Raw genomic sequence first — 19,827 nt, 5'->3', positions numbered from 1 at the left:
CACCCGAAAATGAAAATTTTGTCATCATTACTCACCCATAAGTTGTTCCAAACCTGTATGAATGTCTTTGTTCTGCTGTACGCAAAGGAAGAAAATAATACTATGGTAGTCAATGGGGGGTGAGATCTGCTTGGTTACAATCATTCTTTCAAATATCTTCCTTTGTGTACAGCAGAACAAAGACATTCACACAGGTTTGGAACAACTTATGGGTGAGTAAATGATGACAGAATTTTACATTTTGGGTGAACTATCCTTTAAGTAAATTTTGTTGTGGAATGTGGCCATTCCACAACAGAACAAAAACACAATAGAGGATGAACACACTCACACAATAGCTTCTTATTAACATTCACAATATACAACTTGCATAACAAAAAAATCTTTTCCAATGATTGTCTCTAAAGGTTTGCTAATAAAATCCAAGATAAACTACTCATTTTTTGGTTTTCTTGTTCGGTACTTAAGAAAAGTGATCTAGTTTAAACGTCAAGTAGCTTTCTCTTTACAATGAATACGACATTATTCAAAGCCTGGCAGAAACTTCTGCAGTTAATTCAAACATTTTCGATGGCACACTTTGACGTCAGTAGCTGATGAATCTGCATTAAGCCATTCCATTTATGAACATAACAAAAAGAAGGCACTATTTGCATGCACAATAAATGAAGCTTGAGAAAGAAGGGAGGAATTGCCTGCCATTAATCTGTATAAATAATCTACTTGAACTCTGACTAACAGGGTCCAAATAATTAAAGACATTTTTTAAAGGCCTGTCAAAATGTGCCATGGAAACGTTTAAATGCGTTCAGCTTACTTGACTGGCCTTCCTGTGTATTTTATTCTATTCAGCACCCTTTCTGTTTTACGCAATAAAACAATGTGAAAGTTTCGCTTTTCAGAATCATTTTGACACTAACAATTGTGCAAATACCTGAAGCAAGCCTAACGAAAAATATCAAAACAATGACTGCTATTATTTGCTATTATTTTGCTTTTTCAATGTAAAAAACTAAAAAAACAAAATAAAAAATAAGGCACATCTCTTTGGTCTGAAGGTTATTACACCACAAATGTGTTTCAAAGGATATTAGAAGCAGTTCCGTTCATCTTTTGAGGGGCAGCAATAAACACTGTCCAACTGAAAACGGCCCTCTCAAAGACAAGAAAAAGGAAAAAAAAAAATAAGACTGTGGTATTGTCTCCTTCATTTAAGTGAGTAATAATTAAATTAATGAAATCATATGTTTCCTTCAGGGAATAAATGATACTACAGAACTGAAAAAAAAAAAAAAAAATATTGACAAATGAAACAAACTTCTTTCAATCAAGTGATGCTTTGTGATCAGTGCAGCTTTGGTTTGACATTCATTCAGTTCCAGCCCCTAATACATGCCCTCAGTCCACACCATGTTCCTGTGATACCCGTTGCTTTGATACTCTGGGCTGTGGTACTCTGGCCTGTGGTACCCTGTGTGGTAACCTGTGCTGCGGTACCCTGCCATGCTTTCGAAGTCGTCTCCTACCTGTTTGGTGCTATATTTTGAAGAGTTGGCCTTGTAGCTGTAATCCGAATACTGGTCTGAGCCTGTTGAGTTGTTGTCCCCGGTTCCTACAAAGGTGTTGGTGGCCGGCAGGTCCTGCACTGCCTGGTGTTTCTTTGAGGCAGAAGGTGACTGAGGTTGGAGCTGAATGGATGGCAGAGGAGAATTAGACCGATAGTGTCGCCCCAGGTCTGGGCTGCCAGGGGGGTAGTTGAGCGGCAGGTGAATCCTAGGGCTATCGTTGACGCTATCATCCATGAGGTTAAACTTTAGGCCTTTCTGAAGACTTCCCCCCTCGTCCTCTTCAGATGGGTTGGCAGGCTTTGGAACTTTGCTTTTCTTTGCCTTCTTGTTCTTGTTGCTCTTAGGCCCCGGTTTGGGAGCATAGAGGTCTTTGGTCTCCTTCTTGCCAGCCTGGTAGCCACTTTTATTCTCTTTCAGCACACGCCTGATGATCACTGCCACCACAATGATTAGAATGACCACAAAAAGGCCACCCAAGACTCCAAAGAGAATGTTACTATGCTGGTCATGAGAATAATCTGGATCTCCTGCAATGTCCATTTCAAGTGGCGTATAAAGACTGTGTCCAACAAGTCCTTCGACATGCGAGACATTGCCAATGGTCTCATTGACATAGATGTGAACCAGTGCAGTCGTGTGACGTACCGGTGTGCCTCTGTCCTTAACTTTTACTACCAGACGGTGGAGACCAATGTGTTTGGATGTGAACTCTTTAGCCAACGTAATCTCACCTTCTGAAGAGATGCGGAACAAGCCATGAGGGTTGCCCCCTACAATACTAAAATCCAGCTCCGAATTTGAACCAATATCAATGTCCTCTGCCTCAACGCGTTCTACATGGGTTTCTGGGCTGGTGCGGGGATCCAAGAACTTGTATGACGAGTTTGAGGGCTTGGTGACGTAAGGAGCATTGTCATTCTCGTCAAGAACATTAATAGTAATGCCAACGTAGGAGGAACGTGGTGGGTCACCTCCATCAACAGCTTTCAGTCGGAAACTGTAGGTACTCTCCTTTTCCCTGTCAAAGGAAATAGTTGAAAGGATGGTGTACGTTCCATTTTGAATCATAAACTTGCCATTGTCTGGTTCTACAAAGATTTGAACATGAGCATTGTCGCCCTCATCGTAATCTGTGACTGTTACCATTCCAACAGGACTAAGGGGAGGCATGTTCTCTTGGACCGAAAAGCTGTAACCATTGAGCATAAATTTAGGGTCATTGTCGTTCCTGTCGAGCACCTTAACAACAACAGTGGCAGTTCCTCTCAAGCTTGGTACACCTTTATCAGCTGCTGCGACTAGAAACTGATAGTGATCTAATTGTTCACGGTCCAACTGGCTCATGACACGTACTTCTCCTGTGTTAGGGTTAATTTCAAAGAGTCCCTCAGGGACTGATCCACCAGTGATACTATATGTCAGCTCTGCATTAGTCCCACTGTCAGCATCCGTGGCTAACACGTCCAAAACCTTGTCACCTGGCTGGTTCTCCTCAGGAAAATCTACCTGGTACATGGATGGCGAGAAGACCGGGGAATTGTCATTCATGTCTGTCACTTGCACCCTCAGGGAATTTGTGCTGGATAGTGCAGGGTTGCCAGAGTCCACTGCCACGATTTCAATCCTGTAGTCTTTGATCCGCTCGTAGTCCAGTAGCGTGGTTGTCTGGAGGAAGTACTTCCTCTTGCGGTCATTGCCAGTTTCGCTAGCTGAACGCAGCTGGAATGGGACATCCCCTGCAACCACACAGGTCACAACTGCATTTTCGCCCTCATCACGATCTGATACCTCCACCAGAGCCACAGCTGTGCCCACAGGCATGTCCTCCGATATGTTAGCAACACCATCTTCATGTGTCACAAGACCAATGCCCCGGATCCTGATCAAGGGTGCATTGTCATTTTGGTCCTTTACTGTGATAGTCACAAGGGATTTGGAGCTTTTTGATTGGGGACCATTGTCTTTAGCTTGGACGTAGAACTTGAGCATGCTGATTTCTTCACGATCCACCAGCCCTTTAACAAAAATGGTGCCTGTGTTGCGGTCAATACTAAGAAGCCTTTGGACTGCTGGTGGTGCCTGGTGGAGGCTGTAGGTCACCTCTCCATTGGGCCCCATGTCAGAGTCATTGGCCTTCACCTAAATCAACATAACACAAAATGAAACTAAGCAAAGCACTGAAACATCAGTTTACAAGACAGATTATATAATCACAGGTTTACACATAAAGGTCAATACAGGGGTTAAAATGCTTAGTTAGAACCATAAGAAATAGATGTAGCTCATTGTAAGCGGCAATAAATTAGTATGGCAAAAACATGCTTTATACACCGGAAAAAAAGACCCAGAAGCTCATCCAAGCTCAAGACTAATTTAGTCTAATTAATAAACTGAATCTTCTAGGAATTTAATATCAAGCACACCTCAATTGAGTTTGTGCTTTCACTAATTAGTGATACAATTATGCATAGCAATTGATTATTATTCATTATTCAATACATAAGAAAAGAAATGAGAAATGCATTTACTCAGTGGGGTTAAACATGATTAGACTGTGTTTTGTGTTAATTCAAATTCTCCAAAATTAGCTGTAGTTTTCTAGGTGAAGTCAATTTGAGACATCACTTAAGTTACTCAGTCTTGGCACAGATTTCTACAAATCCTTCATGTCTATCGTGGACCTGGGAATCATTTTAAACAACTTTAAATCGAAGAGTGGCTTGATCAAAGCTTTCAAACAATCAAGATTCCTTGTTCCTGCTACATCCTCTCCTCTTCCTGTCCTTGGCTGTGTATGAAACATGCATGGTGTTTCAGCCCATGTATTACAGAGAACAGCCTTAATCTGAGTCAGTCATAAGATTATTCATGGTGCTTAACTTATTATTGCTCTATATGAGTCACTCCATTTCATCCGCCATGAAAACTGGGAATTCATTTTATTTAATATATTTGAAGAGCATTTCTCTGAACAAGCTGAAACACTCCATCAACACTTAAAACCCTCTGAAATCATAAAATTAAGCTGTTTTAATACCACTACTGCTTATTTACTTCAGCTTCAAAGAATGCTTATGAGGACTTAGAGGAAAATAAAGTGTTCTGACATGCTTTTTGTATACAACTTGGTTGCATAGATTAATTGCCGACAGAGATTAACAGTCATTAAAATTTTTATTTTGCCTGGACACTTGCCTCAGATTGATCTTGGAAAGCTTCCAGCATTCATGGTTATCCTAATCTTAGCAGTGCTTTCGTTTCCACAACAGTTCAAAATGTAATTCTCACCACCAGTCAATACCTCTCTCCTGTTTTGTAAAGCTTGTGTTTAAAGGGACCGTGAGGGATCAATCGATTGCCCGTGAAAATATGATTTGGCTTTCCCATTTCTTCCGCTTTAACCCTGTTGTGTGGGAACTGAGGCTAAAGCCCATTGGGATAACTGAGACTTCCATTTACAAGAGCTTGTCAGGCTCTGTATGTTGGGCTTGAGCGCACTTCTATCTCCAGGCTGTCAAATCAGCTCCTATATTACTTATTGCCCAATCTTAAGGTTTAGCATAACATATACTTGCTTACAGACGAGTTCATTGCAAAACTTGCCTCATGGCCTTATAAGAGAGGGAAGTGTGTATATGCAGTCTATTATTGTTTATTTGATGCGCTAATTTTTTTTAAATTATTATTATTTGATTTAATTTACCACTGTGAATCAGAGCAAATTATTTATATCCACATTATATCAAATATAAATAAATTTATCCATTATATATAATTTCAATTTATTAATATTTGATATAATAAAAATATAAAACTACATAAATACTGCAAAAAGTGTCTAAAGTGTCATAAATATTTAAAATACAATAATAATAATAATTAGTAGTAGTAGCAGTAGTAGTATTATACAACCTGATGCTGGCATCATGCTATAATATTTGTTTAGTTTTAGAGAGAAAATACTACTATTAAAAAAAAACTAAAAAAAACAAAAAACAGATTACTTACTTGTAGAACTGAGTGACCCACTGGGCTGTTTTCTGGCAGCTCACCCTCATAATGTGTCTTCTCGAATCTGGGTACATTGTCATTGGCATCTGTAATGGTGATCCTGAGCAGGGCACTACTCTGGCGAGGTGGAGAGCCGCCGTCAACCACTTTTATGTTGAGGTCATATGAATCTCGCTGCTCTCTATCCAGGTTACCCAATACAATGAGTTGTGGCAGTTTCTCATCTGAGTCTTGCGCTACCTGCAGGCTGAAAAGGTTGGCAGCTTCAGGGCCGGTCGTTAGCGCATAATCTGCTATGCCATTGCTTCCAGAATCCTTGTCGGTGGCCACAGGAATTGCGAATAGCACACCCACGTGCGTGTTCTCAGGGATCGACAATGTCAAGACAGGGGAAGAGAACTGTGGAGTGTTGTCGTTCTCATCCAAGATCTCGATGCGCCCTTCGATGAGCCGAGGTCCTGTGCCTTTCATCAGATCTGTAATAGACACCTCAAATTCTAGGAAACAAGGATCGCCCTCGAAAAGGTTGCGACAGTCCTTGAGAGTCTCACGATCGATTGGGGTCTCTGTGGTGTAGATATCCCCTGTTTTGCCATCCACACGGAGGTAAGGAGCACCCACCTCAAGCTTGTAAAGGTGGCCTGTGTCTGGCAGGCCCTGGTCAGCTGCCAAGCTGCCAATTAGAGTGTTAGGCGGCTGCTCCTCGGTCACCTGGTAGATGATGGTGTTGACTACATTTGCAGAGCAACAGAGGAGAAGCAAAATCCACACTAGCATGGCACTCCACCGTGACCACATCGCATTGGCACTCTGGCACATCGTCGGTCTGTTGCTGCAAAAGATCAAGCAAACAAACAAATGAGATTAGAGAAACATTCAATCTTCTGACACAATACTTCAAAGTATCTGACAGTGCCAAGAACCCTGTAAAGCAATGGCAGTCAGAGTTTTATGGTACTGATTCCCTGGGATTTATGATTGATCGTCCCTTCATGTGTTGTAAACCTCTCCATTTTAGAGGCAGTAAATGTGTCACAAATAGTTACTTGTGTTTGACCTTCATTCTACAAACTTCATGTCATGTCTAATTCATAAAAACAACATATGCCCATATTCCTGAGAGATGCATTGGCTAATGGACCCTAAGAGAGGAGGAAGCTAGTAGACAAGTGATGTCCGTTCAAAAAATACTTTTACACCTCTTGATCTACCTTTCCCAAGCTATTGATAAACTGTCTCTGCTCCCATTTCTAAAATCATGCCTGGAGTCAACGAAAGGGTGACATCCATCAAAATCAACTTACACGATTTTTCCCCATCTCTCCTAGCCTTACATATTTTTGGCCAATAAAATAAGAAAAAAAATAAGATTTATATATCTAAGATCTAAGGCAGTACAATTAAATTTAGCTTTTGGCTCACTCTATGTTCAGCTTATAGAAATAAATCTGTTCTTCATTTCTTAATGGCTAGTTTTTATAGTTACCTTTTAGGTCAATTTTCCCTCCCTTCTAAAGACTATAATTTATTCTGCAATGAACCAAAAACAGTGAAAAATTGGGAGCAAAACAACATAGTAGATATCAGCCACAAAAAAACAAAGATTTTAAAATTAATCTTTTGTTTGGTTTAGTTTCATTCCTTCATTCATTCATTCATTCTTTCACTCATTCATTCATTTGTGTTTGCTGCCCACCTCCTTCACACATGTATTGTCACTGTTTTTCTTTTCACCATGTTTTTCTTCTAGCTCTTCTTTTATACAAATGTTTTACTCTGTAAATAAACAGGGTGTGTAAAGAGACAGAATAGTAGCCAGACAAATAAAGATTACCATAAAGTTAGGACCATAGAAAAAAAAATAACCAAAAGCAATCTTAAAGACAAATTCACTTGTGAAAGCTTCCATTTCCTGTTTGAGTCTTTAAGTTATTGAACACATGGTAGAAGAGTATGGTTTTCTAATCTTCCAATGGCCACTTCAGCTGATAGCTATTCACAGCAAATGGCTCCCAATTTGTGGCTACATCACACAACCATGAGGGGGTAATAGACAGGGTTATAAAAGGCATCTTGACAACACCACCTTACCAAACATTAACAACCTCAGCGTGAGGTACTACAAAAGAACATAAAAAAGAAAAATCAAATAAATAAATCAGATTCTGTTAATCCATCACATTTAAGGTCATGTTACTTTGATGTTTCCCGCTGTGGTAATTGCAGACCCCTCTAACATATGGGGAATGTTATCCCACCACGCTCCCCATGGCTAATGAGGCAGGGCTGCTAGATTACTGTCCAGAGGAGACAGACACCTCAACTCGACCCAGCGGTGAACCAATGGGGGATGTGAGAGCGCTGCCACCAGTTCTGTTCACATTCTGCCTGTGAATACCAAACCTAAAGAATCAAAGTCTACAAATGTCACTTTCCATGAGGTTTTTTGAGGGGGGATCATATTATTGTTAAAAAAACCACAAATATACAAAGAAAAATGACTGTCAGCAAAATGGACTGTCATTTGGTGACTAATAGGAAGTGGGTTCTTCCATATACTCATCAGTATTGATTGGTTGTAGTAGTTTAGTGCATGTTCCATTCAATATTTTTCCATTAGCAAGCACATGACAGTGAACCTCCCACGAACAACATTACAAAGAAAAATCATGTGGATAGAGCAACAAAAAATTGTTAACAACTACAAGAGATACTCGTCACCTCACACACTCCCGTATAGTACATGGGAAATGCAGTTTTAAAGGGTTAGTTCACCCCAAAATGAAATTTCTGTCATTAAGTACTCACCCTTATGTCGCTCCAAACCCGTAAGATCTTTGTTCATCTTCAGAACACAAATTAAGATATTTTTGATGAAATCCAAGAGGTTTTTTTTTTTTTTTTTTTTTTGTCTACCATAGAAAGCATTGAAATCACCACATTCAAGGTCCAGAAGAGTAGTCAAGACATTATTAAAATAGTCAACATGACTACAGTGGTTTAACCATAATGTTATGAAGCTACGAGAATACTTTTTGTGCGCAAAAAACAGAAATAATGACTTTATTCAGCAATTTCCTCTCTACCCTGTTATTCTCCTACGCAGTTTACGTTGAAGACACATTGCAGAGCTTCCGTGTTGTACATCAGTACACTGACTCTGTATTGGCCGGCTCTTGCATCAGCATCACATGTATGCGTCGTGGTGCACACGTGAACATTGTCGGCCAATACTGAGCCGGCGTTCGGACGTAAAAACGGACGTGATGCACTGCATCAACTGACAGGGTAGAAAACTGACAGAGTAGAAAAGAAATTGTTGAATAAAGTCATTATTTTTGTATTGTTTTTGTGCACAAAAAGTATTCTCATCCCTTTATAACATTAAGGTTGAACTACTGTAGTCACGTTGACTATTTTAACGATGTCTTTCCTACTTCTCTGTACCTTGAATGTGGTAATTTCGTTGCTTTCTAAAGGAGATAAAAAACCTCTCGGATTTCAACAAAAATATCTTAATTTGTGATCCGAAGATGAACGAAGGTCTTTGCTGGTTTGGAACGATATAAGGGTGAGTAATTAATGACTGAAATTTCATTTTTGTGTGAACTAACCCTTTAATATGCACAAATTAGACACCGACGAATACAAAAACACTTGCACGACTGCAGCCACAAGGCAACGACACTGCAGGGAGAACAATGCACTAATGAGGCTGAAATGAAGGGTGGGATACGTGACCCTGATCACACATGTGATGAGAGCCTGACTCGTTTCTTACTAATTTTACAGTCTAATTTTGAATCTGTCGAGACAGACGACTCTGGCACACTTTTATGTGGCTAATTAAACAGCGTGGACTGCAAAAGGAGCTGGAGAGGTGAAAAATACCTCACCTTTAAAGCAACGTATCCCTTATTGTGGTTTTGAACGACCATCTCATGGAGTTGGCATTTCACAGAGATGCGTCAGAGCCTTTGCTGAAGGTTTGTGTTGAATTTTGTACCAAGTGTCGACGAAAAAAAAGGTCAATGTGAAAAAGCAGGGCAGGGACCTCAAAAGCACTAGGTGAAGGATTAACCGGGCTGTAAAAATGGTACTAAAATTAGAAGTTTAAACATACAACAAAAACAAGATCTATATATAGACTAAACCAAAACATCACATCTTCATCGTGCATTGGAAAAGTCAACAAAGCTCAAGAACATTCTCGCAACATGAAAACCGTGTGAATCTGTTTGTTGCGGTGAAGGGTTTGAGAAGCTCTCACGACATTCGCTCTCAAGGGCCTCGCGTAAAGAGTCTGTGTTAAAGGGTCACTGTACACTGGGAACCCTAATGCTGGCTGTAGACATCCTTTCCCACACTCTTCTGTGAATGTGAACGCGCACATATATGTCTGTGGGTGTGTAAAACTTACACACAAGATCTAAAAACAACCACAGCAAAGGAATGTCAGTGTGTGTTTGCAAGCAGACGCTCAGGAAAATACAAAATCTTAGGGAAAAAAAAAACTACTGAGAGTGTTTAAGTATATGAAATATAAGGGTGGCAACAGCTCAGGCTTTGGCTAAGAACTTTCCTTTATAATGGAAATGCATAAGTGCTTATGAGTGGCGTGCCTTAACGACAGCAACATTTACAAGACACATGAGGCCTTAACAGATTCAAATCAAGCACTGCTACCTAGCAGACAGTTTTTCTTTCAGTTGCAGATTGTTAGCACTTCACCTTCACACAGGTACACACTAAGCCTATCCATTACAATGACAATGGGCCGTCGGTGGGGCTTTTCTTCACCTCCGAGTTTTGATCGTCATCATTACATGGTCAGAAATGCAATTTATGACAGGCCCTAAATCAACACGCACCGTCCACCTCTCTAATAATGTCTTCAAATACGGCATCGTCGAGCCACAGCTAAGATCTCCTCGCAGGGAGACAGGCGTCGCCAGAGTGCGGTATTTATGACTACTGTCATAATCCTGTGAGAATTTATTCTCGGCTCTCAGGCTGTGTAGCCTAATTCCTCTTGTACTGCTGTGTATAAGCTGGATGTCATTAATATAATCAATAGCTGTGAGACGCATGAATTGGAGTTCCCCCTATGGAGCCTCACCATCGGCTCTTTGCGGATTATTCACAGTACATTTGGTCAGAATTTTTGCATCAGCCTTTGGGGGAATGTGGTTCCCCTCTCATTTCCTGTCCGCAAAAACCACATTATGTTCATTTCACACCTGGTCTCTATTAACAACATCACCTACATCTCTCTGTCTTTCTCATTCATATGCAGACCATCATTTTTTGCCCTCCTGTGCCCTCTCAGAGATGCACTCATATATATATATATATATATATATATATATATACACTGATACACTGTCGAAAAGGCTATTGTTTTGTTGCGCAGGGGGAGGTTAACAGATTTAACGGGCTAATTACTATTCTAAAGCCTCCCCCGCTGACATGCTTTTAAATTGCTGTATGATTTTCTCTCTCCCTCTCTCACAGTCTCACTCTGCTTCTTTCCTCTTTAGAGACTTGTAACGAGGAATTCATCATTGTACCAACGCTCACCCTTCCTCTGCCAGCAAAAAAAAAAAACCCATGGGAATATAAGGATGGCATACCTCTGCCAAGACACCCCCAGGTGGCATCCAGCTCAGCGTGAAACTGCAAGGTGATTCTAGAGAAAATAAGCAATGAAAGCATTTACGTAACCGTCGTAGCAGGAGTCGGATTCCTGGACGAGGCACAGTGGTGGCACTGCGTCATGGTAACGCACTGAGTCCTTAGTAAATGATTGTTCTAACCCCTCCCCATCCCGGTTTCGATGCGATAATTAAAGAATTAAATTAAAGCGCTGACATTTATGAGGGTTCAGGAGTCAGCTCTTGTCTGAAGCCAGGAGAATGATTGACTCAGAAGGACGTAAGAGTGCAGCATCTGTCGTAGGTTAATGGTTAACTCATCCGGCTCAACTGACATTTTAGTACACACCTGAAGTGTTTTTGTAAAATACAGCAGAAAAGCCGAAGAGCTATTTGCTAATAGTTACATGAGGTGAGCCGATAGACTCACCAACTGAATAATGCTGCCGATTAATCAGCAAGGAAATTGAAAAAGCGCGTAGTGACCTTCTGTGAATAAAATGCATTCATGTTCATTCATTCTCATGGAGACACATTAAGCCACCTGAAACCACACAAATGAGCTAAAATAAAGTACGATAGCGGGCAATAATCACATCTTAAATACTGAGTGCGCTGTGATTCTAGACTTTGATGCCAGCACCCAAAGCCACAGAGTTGAGTTCATGTGAGCTTTTGTCCTCGGCTGCAGCCATCCAGGCTCTAAGGGCCACCAGCTCCATGGCGCTCAGTGACCCGTTCAGAATGGGTGGTCCAAGGCCCCCCTCCCAAGCCAAGTGCAAGGCACAGAGGATTACTTTAATTATTTCATTCAGCCATTGTGGGGCCAGATTAGTCTGCGCCCGCTTTCAGACGAGATGAACTGCTGCCCCGCTGCTGTCTACCAGGCTGTTACACAGAGAGAGCTGGCCAGTCACAAGGCTGGCACACAAACTCTCACACACGATTACACACGGCCAACACACACACACACACACACACACACACACACACACACATACACACACTGATAGCATAGACAAAGACTGGAGGACTGATGTTACTGTTATGGGTTAAACAGACACAGAGGTTGTAATAAAATCAATAAAATAGGCATAACGTTTGTACTTAATGTATGCGTGTTTGTTTTGTAACTCTGTAAAAATGGGAAGATAATGAAGCGCAGTAAAGCTCAACAATGGGTCATATCTTGTTACTTAGTTGTTTTGACCAATAGACATTATTTTTTTTCCTTAAACAATATAAATGTACAGTATATTAATTGACTATACTTGAAAGATTCTGTATTCTGACTTAGAAGTAATGAAACTGAAAGATATTTGTATTATGTACTACAGTAAAACTGACCCATGAACACAGAAATGCTGAAATGTCTCACTTCATATTGGTTTTGACAGTCGGAAAGTGTACAAATTTACATGTAATTTCTAACAAGACCAATTTAAAACATTTACACAAGGATACGTGGAATAACCTGAGGTAGGCTAACATTTTAACCTAAAAAAAAAAAAAAAAAAAAAAACATCTCTATGGCTTAAATGTCCTAGTCTAGTCGCTTACACGGTGAAGTTTCGGTTCACTCGAACGGTCATCTCAAATTAAGAATTTTCTTTCTCTCTGCCTCACGCTCTCTCCCTCTCTATGTGCCTGTGAGGAGTCTCGTTTCCGCTTGTTTCGCTGGACTCGCATACTCAGTATGGAGCGCTTACGCCCATAAAGTTAAGGACAGTTTAATGACGTGACACAATCAGCTGAACGAAATGCAAATTGTTCAGTGTTTTGCAACAAGGGAATTTCTATAGAAAATGTACATGGCGCAATTAGTTAAGGTTGACAGAGCACATATGTCCAAACGTAAACAAAAGGGTTCTTAAGCAAACCACTAAAAGTTAAATCTCACTGAAACGTTCATAGCTATATGTAAAACATTTACTCCCAATACAAGTCAGAACCAAAGTTCAGTGGTCTGTATTAAGTCTTTATTAGAGGGTCAGCGCCCCCTCCCCCATTACATAATTTAAATCGCATTCACCTATAACCGCAGGGATTGAGTAACGAATATAGTTTCAGTAGGCTACGTTAAAGAAACTGAGGGGGAAAATAGAAGAACGTACATATGAGATCCACAGATCAATACTGGAACGGCGCGAGAAGCTCGCCCAAGTGCCGGTGTGTGCTTATGCTGATGCCTACAGAACACGATCTCGATGAGAGAGGAAGGGAAATGACTTTTACCTGCGGATGAATGCGCTCCGAGCTAGACCAGATCATTTGCAAGCAATTGCGGGCTTCTGTACAAGTTTACATCCGGCTGAACGCTTTGCCTACAGATGAACCACTGAAAGATTTGAGATGTCCGATCACAGATGGGCGGAATGAAGCCCAAGCCTTCAGCGTTTTCACACCTGTCTCTCTCAGCCGGACCAGACGAACAGGTTTAAAAGTAACCCGACGACGGGAGCGGCTAGAAAGACCGGATTCCGCTGTTATGACAGGCAACGCTTTCGCGTGTTTTGTCACCATGACTGGTGACTGAGTACCAAGGAAGGAAAATAGTGCTGTCGTGAAATGTTGACTAGTTGACATTCTGCGGGTAAAATTAACGGCAGCATTTTTCAACCATCACGCAATAAGTCGGAAAAGTAGAGCTACGTGAGAAATGTTCAAAAACGAGTGCAACAGGTGTTGTGGGAGCGAGAAATAGCTAACCAAATAAGATAGTTGCCTAAACTTAAGGTTTTACCCATAAAAGCTAACAAAAATATTTAAAATAATTATTAGGTCTACTATAAAAAGCGGTTGAACAAGTTATGCCAGAAAGCGCATTTCCTGTGAGGGTTTGCTGTCAGAGGTTTTTTTTTTTTTTAAATCGACAGTGGACGGACGTTCTAGAGCGCACAAGAAGGAGTTGAATATTACATCGAAGAATCGATTAAAATTTACGTGAAGCTCTACTGGCCGGCACTTTAGCTAGATGAAGATGTTATAAATGTGGATCCATTGGTAAAGGGCTTACTTTCTATATGTGGAAACAAGCGTAGATTGGCGATCCATTCGAGCGCTCGGTAGAAAAATCTTTAATAGTAGTGAAAAAATCAATAACAGTAGTGTAGGGAAAACATGTCATATGTGCGCTAATCAGCTCTAAGGACAATCTGGGTCGATGTTAACTTGAGATATCGATAAATTTCGTGCAGCACTTCAGTTATTTGCTCAGCGTTTATTGTAACGAAAAATCTAATAATCACGCAACCTTATGAGTGTAGGCGATGTCGTGTGGTATTATATTTCCGTCACAATCATAATTTATACACATGCACAGACACGCACATATAGACTACCTCTCTATAAAGAAAAGTATCTCTACATCTCCTAATGTAACCTCATTCTATGTTAAGGACCAAATGAGAGCGCATACATTGGCAAGAGATAAAATGTGTAAATTTGTAAATATCAATGGCAAAAAATCTCATATACCTTAACGGATAACTCCTCTCAGTTGTTGATGAAGTCGGACCGAGAGCCGCGTTCCCTTTCCACACAAATCAAGCGCTTTGGATATCCAAAATTCAGCACCACCGCAATCCTGTCGATACAAAAACAGCACCCTTTTCCGCCGTCAGCTCTCTTGTTTTTCCTTAAAATTCCTTTTTTTTTTTTTAACACGTAGAGTCCAGTAAATTTGCAGCGAAAAGTGTCACGTCATAAAATAAGAGCGCGCAACTTGGCTGATGGTGGTTACGCACATCAGAGAGAAGTGTCCTCTCCTTGCGCACGATAGGAAACCCCGAACCAGTGCTACTCCGGACCGGGCTCACAGCATCCCGAAATGTCCAATTCCACACGACAGCATCCTCCAAAACTTCAGCCCTCAGTCCACAACTGTCTGTGTATAAAAGTGAAAACAGAAAAATCTTCCAAGGCTTGTCTGTCCGGTAGTGTCCAATGCGCGTGCTCTCATCATCAGTTCACCATTCAGCTCGCGCTCTTGCCGCAGCTCACCGCGCGCGTCTATACTGTGGATAGCCTATGTGAGAGTGAAGTGATTTCCGACCGATTTCGCTCTCGCTCTCCCCCTCTCTCACTCGCTCGCTCGCCGAGTCCCTCATACAAGAACATCATTTTGAATCGTCGAGGGCGGAGCTTTGTAAGACGTGCTTGTGTGGACTCCACAACAAAACCTCATTCGTATTTACCCAAACATTACCAAGTCCCAGTGTTGCCATGTCCGCTTATTGTAAACGATCAGGCTTGCTTTGTCATAAAAATGCTAATAAATATGAGCAGTCGTAAGTTGTGTTTTGGGGGCTCCATTGGAACACAGCAGCGTTTTGGCTAAAGTGTGACAAATTGTTAATTGCAGCTTTCATTTAGCTTACAGCTTTAGTCACGCTCTATAATTCCCATATCCAAATATGCACAACTTTATAGTATGCAAATGAATGATGTCCAAAAACACTGAATGCTATTCTTGAAATAGTATAGCCTAGATGAATAATACCCAAATGACACGTTTTTACGTGTTAGTGCTATCAAGAAAGTTGCTCCGCATGGTTAAATTGTGCAACACCCAAAGTAAATTATTATTAGTGCACAAAAAGCATAGGGGTCAAAGGACAATGTCAACATGGTGAACGCAGTAGGCTATGTAATGTGTTTATACCACACACAAAATGTGCTTCATCAACAATCAACACGTTCCGAACCACTTATGAATATATTAATGTAGGCTACCATTGAGACTTATTAATAAGTTTAAATGGACAATTGTATATGCAACATATATCAATTATTTTTGTAAACTAATTTAATTTTTTTTTTTTAAATACTCTCATTTTGGTAAGGGAAGTCACTTTGGGATGCTTGTTTTTCTTCTGTGATCTGGCAACACTGCAAAGAAGGATACTTTGCAGGCAGAAAAACTTTGGGATGTGTCACATAACCCCATGGAATAACCTATTGTTCCTGTATTTCCGTCCCCTTTTCAGTCCCTGAAACGCTGCGCGCGCATCCCCCTTGCAGGTGCAATTCTCATACTCCTTATCTCCAGGACAGTTTTATGACCAATAACAAATATTAACATAACGGCCACCTTTCAAAATACATATCTTATTAAGAATCATGCTATTAGACGCGTTGTCAGTCTACCATTGAAGGTCTCTATCGTTTCGCCGAAACTCAAAACCAAAATTCACAATAGTCGCTCATGAGAGTTGCGATTGCAGGCACGACTGAGTCATTTACGGCTAAATGTTTCGACTCGGCGCGGGTTTCAATCACTCTCTACTTTGTTTAAATGGGATCAGCTGCGTCAACACACAATGTGAAATGACATTATGTAGTTTATCACGCTGTCATGAGGGCACTAAGTAGGAGGGAGAGGGAAAAAATCCCAGATCCATAAACGCCACTGTACAGGAGCGCAGCAGGAAATGTTCATTGTGCTCTTAGCGGCATCTAGAGGTCACAAGTGGAATAATTATTACACACACTGAACCTTAGGTCTACCCGTGACGGCGTACACGAGATAAACTGAAATGTGTGCTTACCATTGTACTTTTGTTGTTGTTGTTGTTGTTGTTGTTGTTTTTGTTGTTGTTGCTCTTTCACAGACAGCTAAGCAATTGTACCATCTGGTTACATCATCGATGTAGGGGTCTAGTTATACAGTCTCTGAAATGCAAGAAACAGAACTGTTTAAAGTCGTTTAGTGGGTTAATATTTAAACGGGGCAATAAAAAAATACACTCACAATCTTTTTTAATAATGGCAATCAAAAACATACAAACTTCAGATTATGGAACATTATAGACTGTGTATTTCAAAGTTAGCAAGGGAGCATATGGAGTGTTGTAGCATATTTCTAGTTTAGAGGCATGTTTGTCACACATGTAGCTCTTTTTTAAAGTGTTGATGTTACAAAGTCCCAAGGTCACAACACTTCTTGTCTCATGTGTTGTAAAATTAATATCATAAAATGTGTATTAAAGGCATACACTATCAGATGTGTGCCTCAGTACACACTATATGCAATATAGCTAACACAGAGTCAAAGCAGTATAGAGACATTTGACATTTTGTTCAGTTTATTCAGTACAAGACTTTCTGCCAACCCACAGTCAGAGGTTAGCAATTAGTGAGCCAGGCTTTCAAACCTTGGTCACTTCATCTTAAACTAAAGGGTAGGGTACAATGGGGCTATAGGTAAACCTTAAGAAAAAAATATGCTTTTCACTATGCCCATATGATTGCAGAAAAAAATATATGTGTTTGTACTGAACATTTCTGGAGCAACAGATTTTGTGAGAAAATAAATCATAAAAGTAGTTTAATCTTATGTGGTGGCGAGGGGGCATTTTACACCATACACCAGCATGGCATCTTGAAAAGTGGATGTTTTGGAAAGTGCTACGGCAAGTGTTTGTCTAGTGGTTTAGAGGAAAATAAAATCAAAGGCGCCTTTTACCCCAGTATGCATTTAGCCCCGTTGTACCCTACTGTGAAAATTCAAAATTCTTTGAGTTGTGATGATAATGATATTGTCCATTGTGGATGCTTTTATAGTTATTGTTATAGTTTTCTTTATAGTTATCGTTCTTGGCGTGAACAGGGCTTTAAAGGGTTAGTTCACCCAAAAATAAAAATTCTGTCATTAATTACCCACACTCATGTCGTTCCACACCCTCAAGACCTTCGTTCATCTTCGGAACACAAATTAAGATATTTTTAATGAAATCCGATGGCTTAGTGCGCCAAAAAAACAAAATAACTATTTTATTCACAATATCTAGTGATGTGCGACTTCAAAACTGCTTCATGAAGCTTTGAAGCTTTACAAATCTTTTGTTTCAAATCAGTGGTTCGGAGCGTGAAAGTCACATGATTTCGGTAAATGAGGCTTCGTTTTGTCATAAGTGTTTAGAAATTTCAATGGTTCACCACTGGGGGGCGTGACTTTGGCAGTTTGACACACGCTCCGAACCACTGATTTGAAACAAAAGATTCGTAAAGCTTCGAAGCTTCATGAAGCAGTTTTGAAATCACCTATCACTAGATATTGTTAAATAAAGTCATTATTTAGTTTTTTTGGCGCAAAAAAAGTATTCTCGTTGCTTCATAACATAAAGGTTGAACCACTGCAGTCACATGAACTGTTTTAAAAATGTCTTTAGTAGCTTTCTGGGTGTTTGAATGTGTTAATTATCATGTGGAACGACATGAGGGTAAGTAATTAATGACAGAATTTTCATTTTTGGGTGAACTAACCCTTTAATCTGGTTTCAAGTCTCCAGGAAAAAGGAGAGTGGTCTGAAATAATTTTGAGACAAAAAGTCCAGTCTGGAGTTTGCAAATGAACAGTCCATTAGCAAATTCAACTCAGAGTCACATTGAAGGGAGAATGAATCATATCATGATTCACTCCCCGTTGAATGTGACTTGACTTTGAATATGTTAAACTGGCTGATGGACTGTTCATTTGTGAAGCGCCGGTTGGTCCTTTTGTCTCAAGATGTAGATTATTTAAATTCAGAGACTAGACTTTCCTCATTTCCTCAGAAGAATTACAGGTACAGCACTCTGAAATTAGTTCACCTGCACAGCTGAGCTCAGAGAATGGAAGCCTCACACTTTTCCATAAAAAAAAAAAAAAAAAGATTGTTTCTTCTCATCTGTATAACCAGGAACGAGAGGATTATTTGCAACCATTAATAGCGTGAAAATGAGCACTTTGTCATTCAGAGAGATTGTTTCAGGATGAAGTTGAACGTTTTCTTGTTTGGACAGTAATTTTAGAGGAATGTGAGGCCTGCCGTGCTTTTGCCTTTCAGGTGTTTGGAAGTCTGTAATTAATGCATGTCAGTTTAAAGCATGGCAGACTTCGGAATTAGGGGTCTCGCCTTTTGGACAGAATGAACAGACGCAAATGCATTGAGAGAGGAAAAAAAGGAAGGAAGTATAACACAGATGCACAGGAGTCACACTTGTGGATGAAGCCACAGGCAGCAGGAAGTGCTTTGAGTAATCCGTTCTAATGAGACAGTGTACTTGCTTACTGTCAGAAAAATCTAGACAGGCACATATACACAGACTGCTGCGCTCAAGTTTTTAGCTACACACCTTGCTGATTCATTTTGACGTACCGCAGCCGCATGAATGCATTTTTGCCCTTTGACTTCAATTTCAGCCTAATTTCGATTCTGGTCCACGGTGAGCTTTGACTCTTTGGTATGGACGAGAAGGCAAAGCAGGCATTAGAGATTTGTATCGAGGAGGAAAAAAAAAAGCCTAATTTAGCACTGGCCCATGAGATAAGAGCTCCGTCAGCTTATCATAGAACAAACAACCATCAGACCCGATCCCCCTGATACGCCACTGTTATTAACTCCAACAAGAGGATGAATAATTCAACATGTTAATCTCTCTTAACACACACACACACACGCACGCACGCGCGCTCCCACACACATTAACATTTCATTTGGAAACACACGTGAATGCATGGACACAGGAAGGCTTGTCTAATGATAATGTAAATATTTGTGTACCTCTGTGTTGCCTCACAAGTGTGTGCACACATATGTTCATAGAAGTGG

The 19,827-nt window shown here is 40.4% G+C and overlaps 1 protein-coding gene across 5 annotated transcripts in view; it reads right to left on the bottom strand.

Moving 5' to 3' along the window:
* pcdh1b (protocadherin 1b) overlaps positions 1-15,356 on the bottom strand; it is a 272,809-nt gene extending 257,453 nt beyond the window's left edge. The window contains exons 1-3 of one of the 5 annotated variants that reach the window (XM_051918520.1): positions 14,711-15,356; positions 5,577-6,411; positions 1,527-3,707 (exon numbers count right to left, since the gene is read on the bottom strand). In XM_051918520.1, coding sequence (XP_051774480.1) covers positions 1,527-3,707; positions 5,577-6,398 — 3,003 coding nt within the window. In that variant the 5' untranslated portion in view covers positions 6,399-6,411; positions 14,711-15,356. Of the gene's footprint in view, positions 1-1,526; positions 3,708-5,576; positions 6,412-12,793; positions 12,953-13,468; positions 13,632-14,710 lie in introns of those variants that run through there. The other 4 variants (XM_051918521.1, XM_051918522.1, XM_051918523.1 and 1 more) reach the window with 4 other exon arrangements.
* Positions 15,357-19,827: the final 4,471 nt, after the last annotated feature.

This window comes from Ctenopharyngodon idella, chromosome 14 (assembly GCF_019924925.1).
Source record: "Ctenopharyngodon idella isolate HZGC_01 chromosome 14, HZGC01, whole genome shotgun sequence".
NCBI lineage: Eukaryota > Metazoa > Chordata > Actinopteri > Cypriniformes > Xenocyprididae > Ctenopharyngodon > Ctenopharyngodon idella.
This window is presented reverse-complemented; position numbering and strand designations above follow the sequence as displayed.